General features: G+C 49.8%; 9 protein-coding genes across 9 annotated transcripts; 2 read left to right on the forward strand and 7 right to left on the reverse strand.

Moving 5' to 3' along the window:
- Nucleotides 1-1,988: 1,988 nt before the first annotated feature.
- On the reverse strand, nt 1,989-3,800 carry M438DRAFT_327186 (uncharacterized protein). The gene is made up of 2 exons (XM_029903161.1): nt 2,782-3,800; nt 1,989-2,724 (listed from the first exon to the last, which is right to left on the reverse strand). The coding sequence occupies exons 1-2, from the start codon at nt 3,321-3,323 to the stop codon at nt 2,139-2,141; spliced, it is 1,128 nt and encodes a 375-aa protein (XP_029756201.1). The 5' UTR covers nt 3,324-3,800; the 3' UTR covers nt 1,989-2,138.
- M438DRAFT_349263 (histidinol-phosphate aminotransferase) lies at nt 3,719-5,529 on the forward strand. The gene is made up of 3 exons (XM_029906356.1): nt 3,719-3,875; nt 3,933-4,094; nt 4,149-5,529. Exons 1-3 carry the CDS (start codon nt 3,790-3,792, stop codon nt 5,212-5,214), a joined length of 1,314 nt encoding a protein of 437 aa, XP_029756202.1. The 5' UTR covers nt 3,719-3,789; the 3' UTR covers nt 5,215-5,529.
- Nucleotides 5,530-5,979: 450 nt separating this feature from the next.
- On the reverse strand, nt 5,980-7,090 carry M438DRAFT_400211 (uncharacterized protein; the record flags this gene model as incomplete). The annotated part of the gene is made up of 1 exon (XM_029909455.1): nt 5,980-7,090. One exon carries the CDS (start codon nt 7,088-7,090, stop codon nt 6,152-6,154), a length of 939 nt encoding a protein of 312 aa, XP_029756203.1. The 3' UTR covers nt 5,980-6,151.
- A 484-nt stretch (nt 7,091-7,574) lies between these two features.
- M438DRAFT_409089 (uncharacterized protein) lies at nt 7,575-9,120 on the reverse strand (the record flags this gene model as incomplete). The annotated part of the gene is made up of 2 exons (XM_029909997.1): nt 7,575-8,479; nt 8,579-9,120. The coding sequence occupies 2 exons, from the start codon at nt 9,118-9,120 to the stop codon at nt 7,759-7,761; spliced, it is 1,263 nt and encodes a 420-aa protein (XP_029756204.1). The 3' UTR covers nt 7,575-7,758.
- Nucleotides 9,121-10,368: 1,248 nt separating this feature from the next.
- On the reverse strand, nt 10,369-12,452 carry M438DRAFT_386374 (uncharacterized protein). Its single transcript, XM_029908989.1, has one exon. It carries the CDS (start codon nt 12,157-12,159, stop codon nt 10,771-10,773), a length of 1,389 nt encoding a protein of 462 aa, XP_029756205.1. The 5' UTR covers nt 12,160-12,452; the 3' UTR covers nt 10,369-10,770.
- Nucleotides 12,453-12,553: 101 nt separating this feature from the next.
- M438DRAFT_409091 (uncharacterized protein) lies at nt 12,554-15,987 on the reverse strand. The gene is made up of 2 exons (XM_029909998.1): nt 15,470-15,987; nt 12,554-15,415 (listed from the first exon to the last, which is right to left on the reverse strand). Exons 1-2 carry the CDS (start codon nt 15,632-15,634, stop codon nt 12,746-12,748), a joined length of 2,835 nt encoding a protein of 944 aa, XP_029756206.1. The 5' UTR covers nt 15,635-15,987; the 3' UTR covers nt 12,554-12,745.
- Nucleotides 15,988-18,191: 2,204 nt separating this feature from the next.
- M438DRAFT_282757 (uncharacterized protein) lies at nt 18,192-19,221 on the reverse strand (the record flags this gene model as incomplete). The annotated part of the gene is made up of 2 exons (XM_029901322.1): nt 18,192-18,590; nt 18,649-19,221. The coding sequence occupies 2 exons, from the start codon at nt 19,219-19,221 to the stop codon at nt 18,192-18,194; spliced, it is 972 nt and encodes a 323-aa protein (XP_029756207.1).
- A 601-nt stretch (nt 19,222-19,822) lies between these two features.
- On the forward strand, nt 19,823-20,690 carry M438DRAFT_377855 (SUR7-domain-containing protein; the record flags this gene model as incomplete). The annotated part of the gene is made up of 3 exons (XM_029908756.1): nt 19,823-19,835; nt 19,891-20,365; nt 20,420-20,690. 3 exons carry the CDS (start codon nt 19,823-19,825, stop codon nt 20,688-20,690), a joined length of 759 nt encoding a protein of 252 aa, XP_029756208.1.
- A 1,272-nt stretch (nt 20,691-21,962) lies between these two features.
- On the reverse strand, nt 21,963-24,081 carry M438DRAFT_305271 (aquaporin-like protein). Its single transcript, XM_029902221.1, has 3 exons — nt 23,290-24,081; nt 22,855-23,236; nt 21,963-22,799 (listed from the first exon to the last, which is right to left on the reverse strand). Exons 1-3 carry the CDS (start codon nt 23,650-23,652, stop codon nt 22,138-22,140), a joined length of 1,407 nt encoding a protein of 468 aa, XP_029756209.1. The 5' UTR covers nt 23,653-24,081; the 3' UTR covers nt 21,963-22,137.
- Nucleotides 24,082-24,846: the final 765 nt, after the last annotated feature.

Consider the following 24,846-nt stretch of genomic DNA (forward strand, 5'->3'; position numbering starts at 1 on the left):
GGGATCGTCATCTGGATCATGAGATTGGCTGTGTACAGAGTCTGGATGCTGGTTCTGGTCGATGTGCTGCGAACTCCTGTTCCTGGTAAAGTCTCGAGGGTGGTGTGTCTGCGCCCATTCATCATAAGGCCTTGACACTCCGGCATTGGTCCATTGTCCAGAACTTTGCTCATCTGGGTGGCGGTTACTCATACTGTGTACTGGGATCTAGGTTCTTCAGCTATGTATAGCGGAACCGAAAAGAGCTGAAAGTCGTGTATAAAAGAAGTGCAAAAACAGGTTTGAAAGCAAGAAATAGCTGACGATCTGGGAAGGACAGAGCTGTCAATTATCCCCTCGAGAGCTTACGCGCGCCTTCTATGTCACCATGGCTGTTCAGTGTCAGCCGAACTCTTGGGATCCTTTCCGCTTGAGCATATCGCTCGATCCTGTCATCACTGTCGAATCACCGTCTGCATTTACGCGAAATAGGTGATGTTACCCCGCCTCTTACCACTATCTAACACAAGCAGAGCCGCGCATCCCGCCGAGCCGCCTCATAAGACATCAGACTTGGACAGCCTTGGACAAAAGTACAGAAGATCTTGTCAACACCTTCGACCGTTTTTGCAAAAGGAACTGCTAGGTATGTACCCCAGATCCTCGCCCCGTGGGGGATGTGCCGGATCCTCTTCCGTTATCCGGGGCGCGTGGGGTTGCGCCTCATGACGTTTGAGGTCTTCCAACACCGAGGTCTCCCTTGATATTGCTGCTGAAACACGTTTGAGAATTGGTAGGGCTTGATATCGTTGTGTGTCAGGCGATAAGATCGTATATTGGTGGGCTAAGCAGTTGATATGAGCTCTTATGAATACATTCATCACTGATATAGGGACGCATCCTCGGCTACGCGCTCTGTTCATCTCTGGACGCGACATGGGTTCTCCTTGAGATGATCGTTAGTCCAAGGAACAAACCATTGTGCGGTCACAACAGCTGGATTAAGACGTTCTTGCTCATCGGATAGTGCGCGACGTCAACGCCCATAAACTAGGACACGGACATCTTCCACCCACCGCCGGTTCTTCTAGGAGATCTGTCTATGCTGCCTAGTTGTATACATCCATTTCCGCGATCGCTTAGAGCACAATTATCCTTCCTCTTGAATACCCTTCGAAGCGATACCAACATGATCACCAATCACTTCCTACCGCTCCTGCAGACCCTGAGGTACATCATACATCTTAGTTGACTGCCATATACTACTCATACAAACGAGGGCTAAGGGCGTTCCACAAGACCACACCCCTAGACAATTTGAGTGAAGACTCAGAAGAGTGCTTTACTGTCCCTCCTGCTCGACTCTAATGGCCCCGACCTCAGCCTTCTCGGCTTCGACTTCGACTTCGGCGTCCTGGACCTTGCTGGCGTTGAGCTCGTAGACTTGCTCAGTCTCACGACGTACGATCTCAATGGGCCAAGTCATGTAGCGGTTGGACTCGAACTTGAGTCTTGTCCCAGCCTCGGTGAACGCTGTTGTGATTGGCAAGTGTCATCTTGTTGAATGACAGTAGGGGGTTCATGCGCTCCATCTGCTGCATGGGCATCATGAAGTCGAAACCGATGGGCCGACACAGATACAAGCGCAAACACAAATCCAACTGCCAGGGCTCCTGAAGCCAGAGTTCATCGAATATGGCATCTCAGACGCCGTGGTGAGTTGTGATATATAAACGCTGCAATGATGCAATGATGCAATGACGAAGTGAGTGAGTATTTCAATACTGAACAGTTTTTCAATTGAATTTAGAAGTGCTGCAAGAAGTTGTTCAATGCAAGAGGTAGGGTGACTTGGAGTATGGAGGAAAGATTGAAGTGTGGGTGGCCTTTGGGAAGACCTCACGAAGGGTGCGGCTGCAATAATCTCAAGGACGAGCGTTTGTCAAATCTATACCTGTGAAAAAATGCAAGAGCCAATCCAGAATCGAGTGACGGTCTGTTGGGAGTAGAGGTTATTCCAGAGGACACAAGGAACCATAAAGATGGGTATGGAAAGTTGTGAATATTCTACATTATGATAATTTCGTTTTCGTGCCTCCCTGCCATGCTCTCAATTCATTTCCTGTCGCCCTTGTTCCCCCAGAGGTATCATATATTCATCAAACCAAACCGCCACCGAAACACCAAAAGAAAGCATTCAATCCAATGCCCGAGAGCACAGGGATGGTAAGATTGTCGTCGAGACCAAAGACATCAATGGCTTCACTGACGGCAGCCACAAGTCCAGAGACCACGGCTACGATAGTGGTGGCGACGGTGCCAGAGACTGTACTCTCCACCTCTTTCCAACCGAGTAGATTCCTGATCGTCGGTGGTAATGACAGGGTTCCGTCGAACGCGAAGGCGTTGATTCCAGTGCTCCACTCGGCAGGCACTCTTGGTGCAACAACGACCCAGAACACCACTGCGGCAGCAGCACCAGTGACAAAGGCAGCTATTGTGCCAGCCAGACTTTTACCCTTGCGGACGCGAGGGGTGTAGCGACCCCAGAGACGGCCGAACGTGGAGGCTGCTGTATCGCACCAGGAGAGGAGAAGAATAGACATGACGGCGATGTCTTTGGGACAGAAGCGGAGGACTGCCCAAGCGCCGGCGAGATAGGAGATTACGCCGTTGTACTTATCGTGGGCTTCTGATTCACGCATAAAGGCACCCAGAGCTCGGATGTAGAGGCGGTTGAGTGGGCTGTCACTTGTATTAGCTTTGCTATATGCCAGAACGGTAAGTGGCATATGGACCTACGGGTAATGCATGCGTATGAAATCGACAGCGAAGATGGGGATCAGAGCGGTAAGAAGAGGAGGATGTATAGCACTAGTCTGCGCGCCAGAGACGAACAGTCCCAGCGTGAAGAAACCAATAGAGACATGCAAAGCCTTTCTCGGAATCTCGTGTCTGTGGATGAAACTGCGCCATTCGCGATGCAACGGGATCAAGCCCAGCGGACTCGGACTCCTACTCAAGTTGCGCCAATAACTCGAGCCCATGCCCGCACTACTCGGATCCAAATGTCCATCTGTTTTTATAGGCTCTGGTGGAGATTTGGGGATCTTTCTTGCCGAGTCTTTCTTTGAGAGTTTGGGACTTCGGCTTCGGGGTCTGGCGCGGCTGCTTTCTGGGTCGGAGGATTCTGGCGATTCTGCGATGGACGGTGGGCTCTTGACGCGGCCATTGCGCTTTTTGGTTGTGCTGGTGAAGTAGCTGTCGCGTGCGGACGAGGATTCGGTGGGTGTCGGTGACGGTGATATTACCCGAGTTTCGGGTATAGGTTGTGTTGACGCCATGTTCTACTATTGATCCAGGATGAAGGAAGTTGTATAGAACTGTACGCGATGATGCAAAAGATGACGGACGTGTCGCGTAGAGCTGTGATCCAAACGGTCGTCAAGTGCCGGCGCAAGATGATGTAACTGTGGAAGGTGCGATTTGGGAAACAAGCAACGGAGAAACACGCAAGAACTGGAGGTGAAGAAAGGAAGGAGCTTGTCAGATTAGGAGAGACTAGAGGGAGATTCGATTATCTGTTCAATTTTCATGTGATTCGGTCAGGCAGTCGCGGAGGAGCCGGCATGCCCGTCTCTCTTTGGGTCTGGCTTGGGTCAGGCGTCTTTGGCAGGCCGGGCCGGTGACGTTTCTGATCCGAGCCCGAGCGCGATGACTCTGACTTTCACATGCCGAACGTCGACCTGAAGCTTCGCAATTAATCTTTTGTTTCCTTGATACAATTATCCCACATGATATCAATTCGCCATGTCTAGTCCAGTCAACGCCTTCAATCTTGAGACTTGTGCTCGTCCCAACATTCTGGCTCTTGAGCCTTACAGATGTGCTAGAGAGTGCGTCCTTCCCTCCGGCGATCCATGGCAATTGAACTGACAAGTGACTCACCTTAGCGACTACAAAGACGACGGTACAAACATTCTTTTGGACGCCAATGAGAACGCCTATGGTCCCGGTCTGGCAATCGACGGTGCCTCGGGCAAGCTGAAGAATGCTTTGAACGGAGATGCCAGTGTCGAAGTCGACCTTCTCGGCCTCAATCGCTACCCCGATCCGTATGCGCCAGCCTGAATAACACGATGAGGATGAAGCCTGACAGATTCTACCAGTCACCAGCCTGAGCTCAAGCAATTGCTCTGCAACCTCCGTAACACCAAGACCCACACACAAAAGACCTTGACGCCGGACAACCTCTTCGTCGGTGTTGGCAGCGATGAAGCCATTGACGCCCTGATACGCGCCTTCTGCACCCCTGGTAAGGACAAGATCCTGACATGCCCTCCCACATACGGCATGTACTCTGTCTCAGCTCAGGTCAACGATGTCACTGTGGTCAAGGCCCCGCTAGACGTCAACAACGACTTCGCCCTCAAACCATACCTGATCAATGAGAAGCTGTCGGAAGATGCCACCATCAAGATGGTCTACATTTGCTCACCTGGCAACCCGACCGCCAGTCTGGCACGCAAGGAAGACGTCGAGACCGTTCTCAGACACCCCACATGGAACGGTATCGTCGTGCTAGATGAAGCCTACATCGACTTCGCCCCCGATGGCACCTCGCTCGCCGAGTGGGTAAACGACTGGCCCAACCTCGTCGTCATGCAAACCCTTTCCAAGGCCTTCGGTCTCGCTGGCATTCGTCTCGGTGCCGCCTTCACATCACCGCCAATTGCTCGCCTCCTCAACTCCCTCAAGGCACCCTACAACATCTCGAACCCCACCTCTCAACTCGCCATCGCCGCCTTGCAACCAAAGAACCTCGCTGTCATGCGCAGCAACCGCGACAAGATCATCACACAACGCGACCGTATGCTCAAAGAAATGCCTTCGATTTCCGGCATTGGTCGTTTCCGCGGTGGTGCAGCAAGCAACTTCCTGCTGGTAGAAATGCTCGACTCTTCCTCCAACCCCTCCAACGAGATCGCCCTTGCCGTTTACGAACAACTCGCCGAATCCCGCGGCGTCGTCGTCCGTTTTAGAGGAAAGGAGCCAGGCTGTCTAGGCTGCCTCCGCATCACCGTCGGCACTGAAGACGAAGTCACCAGATTCTTGCGCGAATTGGCAGAGGTGCTTGCGAGTGTGAGAAAAGATCAAAATGGTAACGGATTAGATGCCGCCGAGCAAAAGACAGAAGACAAAGCCGAGGAACAGGCGAATGATGTTATTGCTTAGGAAGCCGATCTTTGGACTCTGCAGGCATGCTCTCTTTTTGCCTAAAATGTTTTAGATATGCGTTTACTGTGATGGAGATTCATGAATAGCTAGATCGCTTGCTTGATTGAAATTTACATTCTTTCATTGCCCTTTTGCATGGTTGTTGATGGTGATGGGGTATCGGAACATTCAGTCTTTTCATGGCGTCTCCCTTCACCGTTTGGATGGGGGGCTACATAATCCATGCATTATGTCAATCCTGTCATTGGCAACGGACCACCGTGTTCGAGATGTGTGCTCGTGATCCCAGTGCTGTGAGCCCTGCCACCATCTCTGGTCGTGACCACGAAAAATGCCGTTTCCGCCGACGACATTTCCAGGGCGAGCTTTTCCAGCACAGAGAATAGCCATGTGGCAGAGTAAGGAACGGTGATGTTCATGCCATAAATGGTGAGGTAGGTCAGAATATATCTTCGGGCTGCTGATTCAGTATTTGAGATGGAGTTGTCTTCACGAAGGGGTGGAAAAAGTAGCACTCCCAATGCCACGAAGCTTTGGAAGGTACTTGTCAAGATGCAAGATTGTTTTTCGTAGTTGCAGATTGGTCCAGTGAGAGTAAGGAGTTAGATGACTCTCGCTGGAGATTCTCGACAACTGCAAAACCATCTTGCATTTCGACAGAGGAATAGCGCCTGGCTAGGAAGGCTGAAATTACGCTTCCGGGCCCTCGCCGCGTCTCTTCGGGTCCATGCAAGGTCGAAGTAATCTTTGTGAGCCTGGTGCCTGCGAATCACCCTGTCAAGATACAAGATGTTTTTGACAATCGGAAGCATTGTCCAGTGAGAGCGGATGGTCCAGTGGCTTTCGCTGAACCTTTCAGGTCATTCGAAAATCATCTTGCATTCTGATAGAGTAACCAAGGTGCAGTAAAGAGCTGAGAGGTTCGATTTGAAGCTTATTCTTCTTCCAACAACCATTGCTCTCTTGCGTTGCCGCCGAAGCCCGCCATGAGATCATCTTCCCCTTCACTCTCATTATCTTCGAGTGGTACTGCCATCCAATCGGGACGTGATCCATCCTTGCCCAAGGTGAAGGTGAACCAGTGTGGTTTCAAGGCGGTGAAAAGCATCAGAATGGTGAGAGGCAGCATGGCGAGGAGGATATAGCGAGAGGTATGAGCGTCACGACAAGACTGGCTCACAACGTCTCGCGCCCGAGTTGAGGTTTCAACGGCTGATATTGGAATCAATGGTACAAGTTGACAGGTCCAGCTCTCGAGAGTGTAGCTTCCGTGGGCAGCAGAGCTTCCAAATGTTAAGTTTCCCCCGGCCCCAGAGTCAGACAAGAAATGTTCCGCCTTTTTGACGACTGTATCGCTAGTGATGTTTTGTAATCCAGACTCGATGGTAGCAAAGAGGGCTCCAATGATTGCAAGAACTGATAGCATGCAGGCCATGAAGAAGTCTTTATCCCCGGTCGAATGAATCCATCCAGTAAACTTGAGATTCCTCACACCATTCAGATAGTATCTAAGTCTCTCGCCCTTGGGCACCGCTTGAGTACCCTCATTCAAGGCGGATAGTTGAGACCAGATGTGAGCTCGAATTCTATCGTAGATGTAGGCTCCACCACTAGCGAGAGCTAACAAGCTGCACCAGAATATCGACTCGCGACCACCATCACTCAGAGAGCCTGGTATATATGCGGCAGCGATGCTGTTTTCGCCATGGCCGGGAAGCTCGAGAGTCAGGGTTCGATTGGAGAGTACGGTCGAAAGATCGCTCTCTAATGTTTTGGGGTGATTGAGGATGTTTGATGTCCAAAGGCCGGACAAACATATACAGAGAGCCACGAGTATCCGAATCGAAGGTGCACTTATTGTGAAGGAAGTCATCGTGTCCAAATAGCGATGCGAACAGACAGGAAAAGCCTTAACCAAGATTGAGGTTGCGCCGAGCGCTATAGTGGTCGTTCGAGGGACAAATGTGGAAACCGACTTTAACAGCAGACAGGAGTAGATTTTCTCAGGATTCAATTTTAGAAGACATCAAGCTTGCTTGTTACTCTTGTGTTAAGGCAAGAGAGGAGCAGGCAGTTGCTTCCTCAGGTTAAGATAGGGATGCGATGGGGCAATCTCGGCCCGGGACGACGGCTGCGATTTCTCCGGTGTTGCTAACTAGGCGACTGTCCCTCTTAATCACGTTTGGCGCTCAAAATAGGTATCTATTAAGTCTGTAATACCGATCTATCCGTCTATATTCTCCGGATTAACAATGGCTAATTAATGCTTAACTTGCGCTATTGTAAAAGGCTATAGTTTCGTCTAGTCTTTTTAGCGTTCGCAGATTTTGTACGGATAGCGAATTAGGCCTTTTTTTGATTGTAAAGCTTAGCCAACATATGAAGCTCTTGTCCTCGAAACAATGGTCATAGAGTAGTAATTAAGTCCTCTAGCTCATCTAAGCACCTAGCAGTTATGAAAAACTTCGGCATACAGGCGACTAAACTTCGGACATTTATAGCCTCGTCTACTGCAGTCCATAATCATGGTTCATCCGGCATCTAAGGGTACTTGCCTCTTAAAGCCCTCCAAGCTTCCCTCAGACCGAGAGAATAGTTACCGTCCGTGATGACGTTAAAATATGTTAACTTCGGAGCATGATTGTCAATGATGCCGGCGAGTTGTGCCGGAGTAGCCCATCTATCGATATCTGCCTCATCGAGGAAGATGTGTATGCCGTGGATATTTGGGAACAATGGAGCTGGAATACTGACAAGCGACGACAGATCCCAGCACTTGCCTAATGTGATCCATCTCAATTTTGGGCAGCGCTTTTCAAGACAGCTTAGTGACTGAACCATGAGAGGGTGATTCAGAGTGAAGTTGAAGCCTATCAGTGAAGGAAAGCCGGTGATAAACAGATCAAAGTCACCCTCGGTCATATCTTCATCTAGCGCAGCCATCCCATCTTTGTCTTCTGGGCCAATTCCGAAGTGCTGTAATTGAGAGAGTGAGCGAAGAGACATCAATGAGTCAAGGTCGATTGTGTTATCCTGTCGATATTGAATGTTCAAGGCGTTGAGGGATTTCATCTTGCTGACATGGTTGAGGGCGTGCGCTCCAGAGTCCTCAAGCGTCAAGGTCAGTGTGACGATGGTATGAAAAGCTTGCACCATAAATGGAATTGCTGGAGACCTCATGCGAAGATGCGCGAACTTCAGTCCCGCGAACGGATTTGGGTTGTGCTCGATGACATGTTGAAATGCATCATCTCCTTTGATGCTGGAACTCAATTCCAATGTCACTAAGCTCTGGATGCGAGACAACTGAAGCAATACATCCTTCGTAAGCAGACGGCGACTGATGTCAAGCCCTACGTACCGTAGTGCAGGGAGTTTAAAGAAGAACTCGACCAGATCTGTAGGCCGAATGCTGTGGCCAGATGATCTGAGATCAACACGTTGAAGATGTGGGCATTTCTCAGCAACGTCGTCAAGCAGTGTCGTAGTGAGCTCGTCTGACCAATCTTGGAATTCGAGTCGTTTCAGGTTGGGTTGTAGGTATTGCGCAACTGGGCAGTACGTGCCTTCCGATTGGCCATCTTCAGTCAAAACAAGATCCGTCATTCTTGGAAATCTGAGACCGTGGAACAGGGAGTGGATCGTACAGTCCATGTTGTCAGAGAAATCCAGATACCGCAGTTTTGAAGCATATAATTGACGACGAGCGCGCTTCACGTCCGCCAATCGTTTCGGGCTTGGGATTACAGAGATCTGGTGTGCTGAGCCCCAAACCACGTTCGTGGCAAGATCGAACCATGTCGAGTTGACTCGAGCTGCAGAGCAAAGTGATGAGCCATAGGGAAGACGCCCAATGATTTTGGACAAGAGTTCAGGGCTCGTCAAGACCTGTTCTGCGGCCATCGTGTTTGTAATTCATGAGAGAAGATTGGGCGGAAACATCTGGGAAGGCGGAGAAATTTTCGGCCCGACATGAGAGTAACACAATCAACAAAACGAAACTTGGAAGGCTCGATACAAAGTACATAACAGTTTGTTAAAGCATATTCAGCTATTTCTGCAAAAGGATGCGAGCATCTATCCAGCTACTAGATGCACAAAGTGATTGAGCCTTTGAGATGTGTCCACTGAGAGTGTTGAACGGTCGAGCTCTCACTGAGCCTCTCTGGATTCTCAATATTCTTGTACATTTTGACAGCTAGTAACGGTAAACCTACTGATCAAGCGGGATGAGCATGACATGCAACATCATGTCTTCTCGACTCATTGTTTGGAGAGAGTCCGATGCCAAAGATTTCATACATCTGCTAAATTGCCACATTTGCTTACCGACTCCCAGCACGAGCAAAAACATCTTGCCCGTCCTCAGATGCATAATCCCTGTCAGATTCCTTACTATTCGAGCTATCGCTGTCCGACTCGGACCAAATCTCTTCTGTGCCCGTCTCGGATTTCCAATGATGACTTTCGATATCTAAGATCCTTTCCACTCTGGTCACTCTATATTCAAGATCGGGCCCGAAGAGGTCCCTGGATGAGATGATAAAATTCAAAACCAACGTGACAATAAACATCTTCCCAAATTCGCGTCACCAGTGAGTCACTACCTTCTTTCGAGAACTCAATGGTTGAAAGTCGAGATTGAAACCTGAATAGTGTAGACGTGATTGACAGCTCTCTGAGATCTTCCATCTGAGAAAGCACACCAAATACCTTCGCGTTCAAGGCGTCATATTCGAGACCCAACTCTACGCTTCTGAACGATCGATTGCGGAAGAGTCTTGATAGATCGTTGGGCGAAATTTCGTCACCAAGATATTCCGGGCTGATATACCGTAGCCGCGGGCACTCAGAGCATAATTTCTCCACAAGAGCTTCATCGAATCCACTGGTCCAGTCACAAAATTCAATCCTCTCGAGTGACGGCTGGATATGATGCAAGACAATAGGTAGAGGCGGGCCATCCGAACGTCCCGTTTGCATAACCCGGTACTCCTTCGACAGAGGGAAGGACAGAGTCTTCGTGATTGAGTGAGCCTTTCAGGAGTCGTTCGCATCATCGAGCGTAAGTGATCGTATCTTAGAAGCGTATACAGGACGACGGGCTTCTGAACACCTAGCCAGATGGGTGTGGTCAGGTGCGTGTAGCCCACACGAACCACGAGCTGTTCACTCGCGCTGCTTTGGCTAGTGTGTTACGATTTGCTTGGAAGAATTGTAGTATCCGGTATGATAGCTCGGAGACATTCGGGACTTCTAGAGTCTGTATTGTACATAATACAGGTCTCCTGTAACATGTTTTGAGATCGGAAAGAAAATATGTTCAGGCGGCAATCCCGGTTGCCATTGCGACGTAGGTTGAGCAGACGCGACTTCCCCAGAGTTTGCTATCAGTCGTCTATCGCAAAGTCATTCGATTCTCATCTATCATTGTCATGTTGTGAGTGTCGTGTCTGCGAGATCTCTTTTATCCTACCGTGCGCCCTCATCACATATTTCGACAACTCTCTAGCCTCCGTCGGACGATAAGCATAATTATTGATGGCCACAAATCTATCCAATTTGGGTGCATTTTTTATCAATCAAAGCAGCCAAGTGTTCAGAGATTTGTCCGCTTGGATCTATATCAAGCCGGTCGTCATTGACAGAGGCTATCCATAGAAAGGTGAGGCTTGGAAACAGTGGCGTAGGTATATTGGTCCAAGAAGCCAACTCGACGGTACAATACATGCGCAAGTTCTCGAGTTTTGGACAGGAGCGACCAAGATCGAGCAAAGCGGTATGCGTGTCGTTAATTCTTACAGAGAACCAAATTAAAAGTCTCTTCAGCGCTGATAGATTGGCGAAAATCTGTTTGAAGTGGTCGTTAGATATTGTGAGGTTTGGCATCGTTATCGTCGGACTCCAAGGCTTGGGCCGGATAGAAAGACTTTGCAGATTCTTCGCATTGTGCAGGAATAGAAGTTCCTGGGACGAGAATTGAATCCCAGCGGCGATGTGGAGTTGCAGACTTTCGAGAGGCAGATGAGCAAGGGCATCGAGTTCATGACTTTCCTTCTCTATCAGAATGTCGAGAGTGAGGCTTGTCATGGCACTAAACGTTGGGCGAAGCAGTGATAGCGCAGGTACACCAACGGTGATCTCGACTTTGGATAATGTATTGAATCGTGGAAGATCTAGTGTTTCCGCGGACGATTCCAGCAGCTGCCTTAACACGCTCTCGGGGATCTGACCCTTCACACTAAGATCCTCAAGGTAAGGCATCTTGCTTAGTGCTTGGAGCAGTGTAACAGAATTGTCTTCAGACTCTGAGACAAGCTTCACACTTTGCAAGGACTGATTCGTAGTCAGAAAATCAGCAAGGTCAGACCGATCTGTGTGTGCTTGTAGGCCTTGGGCGAATACACAAAGGCGCGGGCAGTGCTGATTCAGTCCATGCAGAAATTCATCTGGTGGCAAGGCCATAAAGAAGACTTCTTCTAGAGTGGGCCGCAAATACTGGCTATACACATCGTGCTTCACACCTTTAGCTCCCAGATTGAAGCAGAGAACCCGCAATGATGTGAAATTGCAATGACGAAGCTGTACGTGGCAGGACGCGTGGTGTACTGTAAGTTTGCGGATCTTGGGAGCATAAATATTGCGACGTGATTCTTCTACAGAAATCAATGCTTTGGATGAAGCTTCTCTCCATAAGAGTCGTGTAGCCTCTTGGAACCAGATCCTATTAACAGATGCCAGATTTCGTAAAGCCTTTTTTTTATCTTGTCTCAACAATTTGAGAACATCTGACAAGATTTCCGGTATGCAAAGTGCCTCGGAAGCTTTAGATTGTAAGGTCGTCTGCAGCAAGATCGAGGCGAGTTCGGTTCCAGGATCCATACTTTCGACTTCGCTTATCGGTAGAGACAACGATGTGTCGCTCGTCGAATGGGAAATCATAGGATATCAGCGAGTAACAAATTTCACCAGACGATGGAGAAGGCGCTGTCGAAAAGATGATTCCAGGCAACAGCGAAAGTCCTCTCAACATAACAGTTTCGATCCTTCAGCCAGCTTCCGCGGAGTTTGAGAAGTGTCGAAAGTCAACTTGCTAGAACACCTGGTCGAACTGCAAAGATTCCAAGATTCGATTTCGCAATGCTATCAGCAAAAGACACGAAGAAAATATCAGTGACATAGCTGTTACTTGAAGGGAAACAAACGGTTGAGACGTGCAGGGAAGATTCAAAAGAGAGGTTCGGTTGCGGGGATTTGAGTCAGGAGCCGGAAGTTGTGTTGTGCACCAACCTCCCTGCCATGCTCGAGTCAGCCAACAGCCATCAACACATCTATCAGAATGCACGACGATTTTCAAAAATACAGGGGGGTTCAAAGAAATGCTCTGCAAAGCTACAATCTTGATTTATACATTTCTCTTTCATAGACATTAGACCAGCAAAAAAGAAGAAAAAGCATCGCCTGCTACAGAATGGAGCCAGTCGTACATAGCCGTCCTTGATAATAAATCCTCCTTCAATCTTCTATCTCACATAGTAGGCGAATGGCTGACACTTCGTCCCTTCCCGAACCAACCCCAAGGTCCAGCTTTACCAGCACCTCCTTGGGCAACAGGCGCCAGCATCTCCGGTGTGTTTGGACCCGTCTGCATACCCATCGAACTAGGCGTGTCAGGCCTCTGTACCATCATCTTCAACCTCTCCATTTCGTTCTCATGTGCTTCCATCTGTGCGAGCATCATTGCCTCCATGGCGTCAATCTTTGCTTGCATTTCCTCTTTTTGTTGCTCCATCTGTCGACGTGTCTTGTCCAGAGAAATTTGCAAAAGCTCGTTCTCGTGGATAGCGGTCGCCTCGCGGGTCTTGGCTGCTACGAGTTCGACCAGTAGAGTCTCATCAGAGGGCGGTGCGTGTGAGGGTGTGGAGAGAATAGTTTGGGATGTCAGGGAGGAGTTACGTTTAGGTATCAATGCAGTGCTTGTGGTTGGAGTGACGGAGCCGGATGTTTCGCGATCGAGACTGTCATCAGTCGTCTTGCGTTTGAAACCAAATCTCTGAGGCTTGGCCATGATTTCCGTGCCATCTTGTGATCTAATCATGCGGAGAGGAGGACCAGGGCGGTGTTGTTGAGTAGCGGATCGGGGGGAGGGTAGAGGTTGATGAGGTCGTACGCGAGGAACGGAGATTGTGATATCAGGGAAGGAACCAGAGAGATCGCGAGAGGCCTTGTTCTCGTGTCGGCGGTAAAGAGATCGACGAACTCTGATGGACTCGGCGGAAGGTGTTTCGCCGGCCTTGAGAGATAGTCTGGCATCCTTAAGATCTAGTGTTCGTCTCATATGGCGATGCGTGCGGTCCTTAGCTACACGTTGGCGCAATTTGACCAATTCAGCTTCCAATTTGACTGTGTACTCGCTGGCGGCAGGTGCTTGTGCTGGTGCTGTATCACCATTTTCGGAACCACTGTCAGAGTCTAGCGATGCTTCGGCGTCAAAGAGAGCACAAAGCTTGAGTAGAGAAGAATGCAATCCAGCATCGGCGTCATGACCAGGAGTGTTTCCAGCGATAATGCTCTGCGTTACTGATCTGACAAAGTTGGATTGTCTCTTCAGCACAGTCATCTCTTCGCGAGTTTTCTCGTGGTCGATTCTGGAGGGAAGAGTTGTTCGTCGCTGTCTGCGGTATGCATCAACTGTCTTCTTCTCCCGGAACAGCTCGAGCAAATCTCCAACAATCTCCTGGGCTCTGATTCTTCTCGCTTCCTCACGTTGAAGGTTCGCAGCAGTCTGAGCTGCCTCGCGCTGGACTTCGCTGAGTGCCATCAAGAGACCTTCGACCTGTTCGTGCAAGTTTCTGTCTTGTGAGATGAATGATCTATGGGGCTTTGTAGGAGTAGCGCTGTCTCTCTCAAAGTCGTCCATCTCAGTCGGGGCGGTGCTAGCATAGCTGTCGGTGCTGATCATACTGGCTCCACTTCCAGAAATCGAGTTGAGAGTCGAAAGAGATTGTCCAGACGCTTTGCGGCGAAGAGGTGCAGCTGGCGACAGAGAGTCGCTCTTGGACCAGAAATCGAATAGTCTAAATGCGTTTCCATAAGTACTGGTAAAGCCCAGAGCGCGAACAGTCCTGTCTGCAGAGCCTCTCTCGGCCTGCTTGAGGAACTGCTTTCCAAGCTTGTCTAGAGCCTCGCGAGTGACGACCTGTTTAAAGAGGGTTGTGACTTCCTCGATGAGTTGATCCGGGTTGTTCTCATAGGGCTCCCAGATACCACGAGAAAGAAGCAGCTGCAACACGTCCTCCAACTCGGCCATTGCCAGTAATTTTTGTTCGTTCTTGAGGATCAAGGCCAAGGCGACACGCATGACAGTCTCATTAGCGCCTTCGGCAAGAACAACATCGTAAATTCGGAAGAGAGTATCCAGAGGACATGTTGTGGCAAATATGGTCATGAACCATTGTGAAAGGTATGCGAATTCGACACCCAAGTTCTTAAAGTGGGCAACAAGCTTGGGAGCTAGAGGAGTCAGCAGTTGCTGGAACTGGAAGATACGTGAGTGGAGTCCAGTCAATGAATGTGAGTAAGAGTCGCGGAGTCCATGGGTTTCCATAAGTCTGACGAAAACACAGAAGGCATCTCTCGCGTCCATCTTCATGAGCAGAATGCCAACGATGAAGCCCATTCCCTGGCAGTAACCGATCTCCGAGTCGTACAAATTGTAACACTTCAAGACCTGACCGAGCATGGTCTGACCCTCGCCGCCAGCCTGGGCGAAGAGAGGGTGATTTGGGAAGCAGCGGCCAATATCCTTGTCAATGATAGTGTCCGAGGTTGGTGGTTCGCTCTCGATCTGGGCGAGTAGACGGTCGAATTCCGAGTATAGTCTTTCTTCGCGTGCACCGGCAATGCCTCCCCAAACAACAGGCCTCAAGAAGTCGGGCACTCCTTTGTGTATCATGATGGGCGTCATTGTAGGCATAGAAGCCAAAGCCTCTTCGTAGTCGCGAGTGACAAAGGCCCAGAAGTCACCGAGACTCATGCCGAGGGCCTCCTTGGGAATGTGTAGACTGAACAGCGAGGCGCCACCAAGGGAGGCGTTGCGATCGTGGTTGGAGACGTTGATGGTAGCGATACCAGCTTTGGGATCGATGGCGAGGGCGTTGTTTTCCATCTCGAGACGGGCGAGGAGAGCAGCCATGTGCTGTGTGTGTGTTAGTACTTGGAAGGCAGCATCGAGACGTTTATTTCGACTCACCTCATCGTCGTCGTGTCCACCATGTCTAGGGGTGGATTCCTCGAGTGGTGAACTCAGCACTGAGTCTGTGAGTGGTACGCTGACCAGAGAGTCTGTTTGTGCGTGGTGTGGGTGGTGTGAGAAGGTGGGCGAGAGGGGCGTCTCGGCGAGTGTTTCGTTGCTCATGACGGCCCGCTTTCTATTGTTGTTGATCTTGTAGGTGTATGATGTCGTGTCGCTTTTAAAATGCAATTGAGGGTGACCAGCAATCCCTATGTTCGTCTATGACATGTCGGTTCGGACTTGAAAAGCAGACAACAAGCGGCGTACGGTATTGCTACTGTAGGCCGAGCCGAGTTGGTCTGGAAACAAGATGGTTAAGGAAGGGACGCGTCGAGAAACAGCCAAAGGAATGGAGACTGTAGATATCGTCGCTGGTACTTGGACACCGTTTTTGCGCACGCAACTTCAGGAGCTCACGACGACTAGCTGGACATCGAGTAACCAAGTAGCAACCCTCGAAAACCCATCAACGGCCATGAGGCAGCCAAAGACCTGTCTGATATGAAACGCCCATCCCCCTGATTGCATTTCCGCGCTACCCGAACCTTTTTCGACAAATGCACGGTCCCACCTCCACCTAATTTCACAGGGAGGCCCAAGACATCATCAAACCCACCAGACCTTGGGAATCTGTTGTTCCATAGATCTTCCACTGCTTCGACGCCTGTCCAATCAATAATATAACATGATCCATCTCCTGTTGCGCCATGCCTTGGACATCCATTCTACACGCTTCAGGAGGTCAACATCCAGATCCGCATAACAGGCACACCAGTACAACTTCTGTCCATGTTGTCATGGCAAGTATCTCTTACCATTTCCACAACGTTGTACCTTCTCTGCACAACGGCCTTCTACCGTGTCGCTGTACATCCTCATCAACCGTAGCAGGCCAGACGTGTGATACGAAAAGACGACACAACTCCATCGATCGTAAGCATCATAAAGCGGCACAAGTCAAATCACCTGTTCATATATTCGAAGAGCACCATCATGCAATCTCATTCTCCACGTCATGGTCCAATTTGAAGGATGGAAGATTTTGATTGATTACTTCGCCACCACCATTGAAGAGAGTCATAGGTCTTTTACGAGACAAGAAGATCAAGTTGACTGTGAGTCTGACATTCGCTATCGAGGTACTGCGTAACTATGCAACGAGATCTGTAGAGTACAGTGGAAGCCTTGAATCCATCTTATCTGTCGACGACCAACTACATAAACTCTACACGCCCTCCTCACGCCTCTCTACTCTATCTCGCTTTTCTCTCTCCAACGGTGTCGCTCATCTTGCAGCGCACAAAAGCCTCTCCCGGCCAATCCACCACTAGAAAGGGGCAATAGTTCTAGAGTATGCCGTAATTGACTCGAGACATGCATTGCATGAACAGAACCGCCTCTCAACAGGAGTGTTCTTTTCCCGGTTCTTCTTTGACAGAGGAATTGTTGTATGCAGCCGCGCGCCTACGTGCAGTCGATCTATTCTTTGTGCTGCATGTTCGGCGGCTGTTTTGTGCTTTGCCTGAGGATTCGAGTGAGGGTGGTGGTCTGTGCGCGCTGCTATTGATGGTGATCACCCTGGCGAAGTCCAAGCAGTCGAAAGAAAAAATTCAAGATCATTCTGCTATCCACCAATGACACCTCTGGTATCGTGCTCATTCATTTCTTCGCGCCATCAGTTCTATTCTCTCCATTAATTGCCTTCCCCCTCACCCTCTTCAGGTGCCACCCAAACCCCCTTCTCCTTCATCTCCTCAAACAACCTCTCCTGCTGCTCCATAAACACCCTCGCCATCCCATTATCCCCAAATTCTTGTAAGTAACAGTTTAACCATTGCGATATCTCGAGCAATTGATGGATGCGTTGATGAGGATATACAAATGCGTATTTGCACCTGTATATGACAATCCAATACTTGACTTACGTACGTAGTTTTTAGTCGTATTCCTCCACAATCAAGGACGAAAAGGTAAAGCTTATCAATCCTACTCATACTCCTCGGATATTTATGGTCGTCAAAGAAGCATCTGATGACGAGACGATTGCAAGCAGTGGATTGCTGCCTACACACTACTTGTCACTCCTCAAGAATTGCTCCAACCACAGTTACAAAGATTTGAAAACCTTCTGAATCATCTACAAAAGAGAAAGACGCAAGAAGATCGAACAATGGATTTCTCGTCACTACCAATCTTCCGAAAGGTATAGCTGTCGCATTGCATGCAGGATAAGGTTGGAACACTAGGTGAAGGTCCAGGGAGATCTTTTTGTGACATGTATAGTCGAACGAGGGGGCAAGGTCAAGAATCTTGCTAACGAGTAGGGAGCTGGAGTGCCCAGAAAGTGACCAGTGAGTATCTTTGACACCTACGGATACATGTCTGGAGTGGTGTTAAGCATAAAGACAGAAGGGAGACCGGCAATCGATTTCCAGGTCGAAGACTTCGAGTCTATGACATGCGACTCTTCTGAACTGTTGAATGAGTTTGCTGGTGTTCGTTCAATGACAGGCTCCGACTACACGTGACATGTCTAAGCCGTGGATGTGAATTCGAGCGCAAAACCCCGGGATTTCGTAGCTGTCACTCAACATAGTGGACGGATTCGTGATATCTTGACAGGGGTATCTTCCAATTGCGCAAAAACTCCGAAAGAAACGCAATCCTCAATCCTGGTATCTTACTCATCGTCGTCACCTTCGTGTTCCTTGCCCATAACGACATCCAAGGCTCTCCTTCCTAGCTCGACTGTGTGCTCAAGCGCTGCCAACTTGGCCATTGCACTGATCAAACTAGGATCTGCACTCTCAACCCTCACCTTTTCTTTGACTCTGACTTCGGCACCGCGGTAGGAGAAGACGTCTTCGGCTTCGTCGTGGGCTGGAGCTCGTGGGCCACCACCGAGTGCGTGTGCAAGTCTATCGCGGAGACCGAAGCCTGTGAATGATGGAGCACCAGCGAGTGGTGTGGAGCTGCCAGTGCCGGATGCCGGTTCGAGAGTGCGGATGTGGAGGATAAGTGCGGCGTCTGCGATACTGAGGTGGAAAGAGAGGTTGGGCGGAGGTGGAGGGTCAAAGATCTGAAGGGTGTCCTGTGTTAGCAAGGAAGACAATTTTGTCGAAGCTTGATGGGCGCACCTTCTCGTCCAATGGATCAGAGGCCCAAGTCTTGTCGCTCTCTGATCCAGCAGATGAGCCCTTCAGCACAGCCTTCGCGTCGCGGATGTTCTCGTGCAGTAGAGTCAACTGCCCAGAGATGAAGTTCGCATCGCCCTTGTCGCCAGTCCATGCCGTCGCATCCACGACGTCCAAGCTCGAATTGATCAACGTCCTGACTTCGGCAATCTGCTTCACTTGGAGAGCAGGTGCAGAGGGTGATGTGGAAATGGACAGCTTGTAGCTTGTTTGGCCGCGTGGAGGTGGCAGAGAAGCGAGGCGCAGCTGAATGTCGCCTTTTGTGATGTTGGAGCCATTGCGTGTAACAAATCCTTTCAGAGCTTCGCTGCGATGCGACGACACGACCAGCGTGCTGCCTTGTTCGCGCGGTGCTAGGAGAGAGCTACAGTCCTCAAGTCCGGATTTCAAGCTCGACAAGGTTTCCTGGAGAGCTGAGAGCAGCCAGGAGAGCTCGCGTTGTCGCGTTTCGTCTACCTGTTGCCCAAGGGTTGAGGCTGAATCTGACAGCAATGGTGGCCATAGTATCGTTGACATGATGCCGAAGCAATATTGGAGGCGTATACCGATGGCTTAGACAGTCCGTGGTCAGCGTCAGGCGGTATGACAATTGTCGGTCGGTCTGGGCGAGCTACGTTTGTGGCTTGATGCGCACATGTAATTGTGCAGATCCCTGTATCCCTAGAAACAGCCATCCAAACGTCCGCACCTATGGAATGTATTCTTCCAATTTCAATCCCATCTGCTCATTTTCTTTGTACTTGTCTGTTCCCTTCCACAAGTAACAACCTCACAGCCGTCTTGTGTCTCCGACTCTCTCTTTGCTCTCCATCGCCAGACGTTTAAGGCACAAACGATCTCCAGGACCCTTCATCCACCTTCCGTGCTCTTCCCGCGTGCTTGACGTCATTAGCTCGGCTCGAATTGGACGTGATCGAAACCAAACCTTGTTCTGTCCAAGACAGACGAAAGCAAAAAGTCACACACGTCAGACCCGGCCATCGTTGCTCTTTAAACCACCTGGGACCTGCACCCGAAGGAACAACTTCTTCTTGAACATAGCATCTCCACACCAATCGCCCTGTGACTGCCCTAGCCACATTATTAATTAATCTCTCACTTATAGCAAACAACAACAATGGCTGTAGCGCGTATGTCTTCTACCTACCACATCACATTGAACGCGACAACTGACACAATGTACAGGACCTATCCTGGGATTGATTTCCCTCATCCTCTTGGGCGCTGGACTTCTCTTCCAATTCTTCGTCATCCTGTCGGGCGTCTCAAACACCACCCCCCTCAACAAGACATACTTCCTCCAGGTCGACACTGCAGGAACATCTGCTCCCCGCAACCCCTCTCGCTGGACCTTCTTCTACGTTTGCGGTGAACAAAATGGCCTCAACGCGAACTGCGGTTCTCCCGTTCCTGCTCTTCCCTTCGACCCTCCAAGAAACTTCGGCAGCGACCAGGGTGTTCCTCAATCTTTCATTGGAACTCACCACTACTACTACCTCTCGCGTTTCATGTTCGCTTTCTACCTGATCGCCCTCTTCTTCGCTGCCTTGGCTTTCTTCACTGGTATCCTTGCTCTCTGCACTCGTCTCGGTTCATACCTCTCCGGTCTCACCGTTGCCGTCGCTGCCTTCTTCCAGGCTCTTGCTGCCGCTCTCATGACGTGAGTTTTATTTCCATCACAATGACGATTCCAAAATACTAATGATTGTCACAGTGCATGCTTCGTCCAAGGCCGCAACGCTTTCCGTCGTAACGGTCAAGATGCTCGTCTCGGTCGCTACGGTTTCGGCTGGACCTGGGCTGCCTTCGCCGCCTACTTCCTCTGCATGATCCTCTTCTGCGTCGGCGGTGCCGTTTCCAAGTCCTCCAGCACCACCCGCACTCCCAAGAAGGGCGGCATGTTTGGTCGCAAGGCCAGCACCCGCTCCCGCGGCAGCTTCATCGACTCTGAATCCCAGAGACGCGTCAAGGAAGAGTACGAGTAAAAAGATCGCCAACTCTAAACATTTGCTTTACGAGTTTCCTTGTTCTTTTTTCTTTTACGCTCATGCTCGAATGATATCCCCCCTGTCACCACTAAACCTGCGGGTTTGATGTGGATGGTTGTGCAGACATTAAGCACACCTCCTTTTTTTTCGTATAATGTCTCTCTGGAATTTGTTGGTTGGATGTATTATTATTAACGGGGTTTTACGCGAAAGCAAGAGCACGCACACAACAATACCTAATGTCTTTTCTACCTCTTGATCTATATCTGCCAATTACTTGTTTGCCGATTGTGTATCATAGTCGTTGATCTTTTTCTTGTTTGTTCTTCACAGACGGAACATAGAGATACAAATACTATCTGATCATCCTCTACGTGTCTTCCCCAATATTCGTTTCCGCTTGTTCCTGTCTTAAGCTCCATAAGCTGCCTGCCATGGTGAAACTGCCCAAGCGAAACAGAGAAGGAAAAAAAGAAGTAAAAATGGTAAAATATTCTTCAGTGGTATGTAGCAGACAGGGTGACACCATTCTCATCGTGCTTAGACACATTTTCCTCTTTCTTGCCTTCCACACGCGTGATGTACATGGTTTCTATATACTAACACATCTCTGATATACCTTAAAACAGGTTATAGGAGTCTCAACTCATGAGATTACACACTCGTCTCCAAATCTCAGATCCCGCTTTCGGAATCTCGCTCTTTAGAAACTTGCAGACAAACGCATTGATTCCTTTGCAAGGCATAGGGACAACTCTCTTAAAACAACAAAGAAATAGAAAAACACATGCACTTATGGACTACAAAGGTCTATAGCTATAACAATAATGTACGAAGATCGATCATTTTCTCCATCCTAGATTGTTCATCGCTGTGCGGTTGCCATCACATCTTAATCGCTCTAGCTGGTTGTGTAGCAATATAGTGTTTTCAAACGCTCTATCATCATAATCACATCCGGTGTGGTCTAACGGCTAGGATTTCTCGCTTTCACCGAGGAGGTCGGGGTTCGATTCCCCGCACCGGAACGTCTTCTTTTGCTCTTTTTGGGCATCCGTTCTTCTCGTCTGTCACTATGTCCGATGACTGTGGTGTTTTGCGTTCTCGATGCGATTTGTGTTTTTTGAAGTCTTGGACCTTAATGATGGTGATTGATCAGTATAAGGTTGTCTACTTTGGTCCATCAAGAGTACACAGAACTCGAGGCAGAAGCTTCAAGTTTCACATGAGAGCGAAATGAGAAGAGACAAATTAAGGTAAACAACGAGTCTGTATGCTCAGGAGAATACGTAGGTGTCGATCTGTCAATGCGTGTGAATCGCGGGCGTACAATCCTCCATGCCGCTCGGTACAAAACGCCTGCCTTAAAACAATAACCTCCAACGCCATGCTGCCACACCAATGTTAATGCTGTCGATGATATCAAAATCTCCTTGCTCTTTGATCACAATCCCGAAACCTTGTAAGTCCCTCCGACATCTCCTCTTTCTGCATCAGCCGATGCTTGGTAACGATCCCCTTGGCGGTTGCCACTGTAACTGGAACTGCGACGCTTCTGTTCGTGGTGATGGGGACCGCTGATGCTCGAACTTCGTCGTCTCTTTTCGTCATAAACGTGGTCGGGAGCGCGGTGGGCATCTCGAGGCACATTTAGACTATCACGAGTACGGTCAGAATCGGCACCATCATGTGTAGTACCAGACAAGGTACCGTCATATCCACGTCCTGGAGCAGTGGCGTTGCTATCACCGGAGACACCCTTGATTGGAGGAAGGGCAGGAGCGGGACCGGAAGGATGCGTGTTACCGTAGCCAGTGTTTCCGTAGTTTGCGGGAGCACGAGGAGCAGCTACAGCTTGACGGACATCTTGTGAGTGATAGATGCCGCGCCCATCGGCAATGTACTCACTACGTCCGATTGCCACGTTGGGTCTAGCAACGTCGGCTGCGGTCGTCGCGGTATCCTCGTCCACCTGGAAGACTTCGGCCTCTTTGTCGTTGAAATCTTGTCCTGGGTTTGCCGTCTCATATTCCAACGTCTTGATGAACTTGTAGAAGCCGACTGCGAGGACAGAGCCCATTAGCGGGCCGAGCCAGTAAATCCAATCTATACAACCATGTCAGTGAACTATGTCTCAACTGAGTGACAAGAATCAACTTACGGTATCCGGGGAAAACACCAAGGATGACGCAAGGTCCAAATGAGCGGGCTGGGTTGAGGCTGCCACCAGTGAAGAAGACTCCGGTGAGTTCGGCGATGAAGAGAGACAATCCGATGCCAATGGGTGCAAGGAAGGTTCCTTTGTGCTTCTCGGCGGCAAGCATGAGGATGGTGAAGACCAACATGGCTGTGAGGAACATTTCGATGAACAGGCCTCTGACGACTGAGGTGCCACCTCCGAGGGTTGTTGATACGTTCATTGCACTGGGAAAGAGACAGGAGACGATTCCCGCAGCTGCAATGGCACCAAGAATTTGACCGATGAAGACCAGAAGACCGCGGAGCCACTTGCATGCTCCGATGAGGCAAAGGGCGAGGGTGACCTACGAAAGAGTTAGTGACTTGGTAGGCTTGAAAGAGCATGGGATTGACTGACTGCTGGGTTGAAGAGGCCGCCAGTGATACGGAAGAAGACCCAGGCATTGACGGCGAGGGAGAAGCCAAAAGCCAGAGCGATGTAGGCCAGAGCCGACGTGTTGGGTGCTTGCGTGATGGAACCGTCGTCGTTGTTGGTCTCATCGCCCGCATTACCCGTGGCAGCATTGGCGACTTGGGTGGCGCTGAAGGCGAAGAACAGGAACAGGAATGTGCCGACGAACTCGCCAACGATGGCGATGAAGTGGTTGCGAACTTTGTTGGGCAGCCAGCTGAAGCCAGCGAGGCGGTGTTCATGGTGAGTGCTCTCGCGGTACTTCATGAAGGGGAGCGAAAGGCCCCTGCCTGGACGGTCGAGATTCATGTTGGATTAGGATGTAGGGATGAGGTTGGACGAAGAGATGAGGTTGTGGTGATCCGGAGGTATCGCTGCAGGGGAATTCTGTTGTGCGACGAATGCACTAATGGAGATTTGAAGTAGGACAAGCACAGGATAAGCTCAATGCTCGATGTAAAAGGTAAACAGGATGAGAGTCGATGTGAGATGTTGGAGGTTGAGAGAACTCAGAGGGATTCGAGGCGAAAGAGGTGCATACAGACGGTAGGATACACCGAAATGTTTGGAGGAAAGAACCACCGAAGATGTATTTGTCTCGAAATGGAGAGCATGACGGAAGTGCTGCTGCCCGCACACGGCAAGCGCCATCGAACTCCTCTCTCAACAGGTGAACTTACCTCATTATTAGAGAAACGGCACAAGGTTCATGCCTTTACCGTCTGCCGATCTGTTGATAGACGCGTATTTGTACGAATACATACGGGTCGATAAAGGTGAAAGAGGAAGACGATTCATAGTGCTGAGACAAAATCGATGCCGCTGACGCAGTTACGAAGACAAGCATCACCAACCAGATCAATGATCGCTCTGCCAAACTCCACCCCCACTTGCTCTCCCCGCACAGTTTCTCATTGCTCGAGGGTTTCCCACGAGGTGACTCGCCTTTCGTTTCGAATCTTGACTCGTGCCTATTACTGTTTAGCATATACCAATCTTCAATCCGCAATGCATAATGCGAGACGGTTTCTGCAAGATGTTCTCTGTTCCTGGCAGCCGTTCCTATCGGTATTGTTTAGGAAATGTTCGGATCTGCTTCCAGTGAACAGATCGAGTTGCTTTTTCATCGGCGCGACACGGACCCCCAAGCACGGGTGATGCGCGTTGCCGGCAAATCGTTGATGTCAGCACCAAGACGCTTTTCCCACGACCATAGAATTGTTGAGCAGAGCCTCGAGGAATCGATCACTGGAAGATTGAAGAAGACTTTGAGCTCAGTTGGTGTCGTATTGGGCATATGGATATGTAGGGGAGGCTTTAAACAGTGTACCCCGACCTCGAACTCGAGGTCTGGAGTGCTACACTATCGAACGGCGATAACAAGTGCATTGCACGTTGTAGTACGAGCCCTGCCCTATCTTATAGGCAGAGAATCCATATCGCATTCCTCTAACTCGAATCACATGGAGCTCGTGTCCTGAAGCAGAGCTGCTTCCATGTTGC

This window comes from Aureobasidium pullulans (assembly GCF_000721785.1).
Source record: "Aureobasidium pullulans EXF-150 unplaced genomic scaffold scaffold_28, whole genome shotgun sequence".
In the NCBI taxonomy this organism is placed as follows: domain Eukaryota; kingdom Fungi; phylum Ascomycota; class Dothideomycetes; order Dothideales; family Saccotheciaceae; genus Aureobasidium; species Aureobasidium pullulans.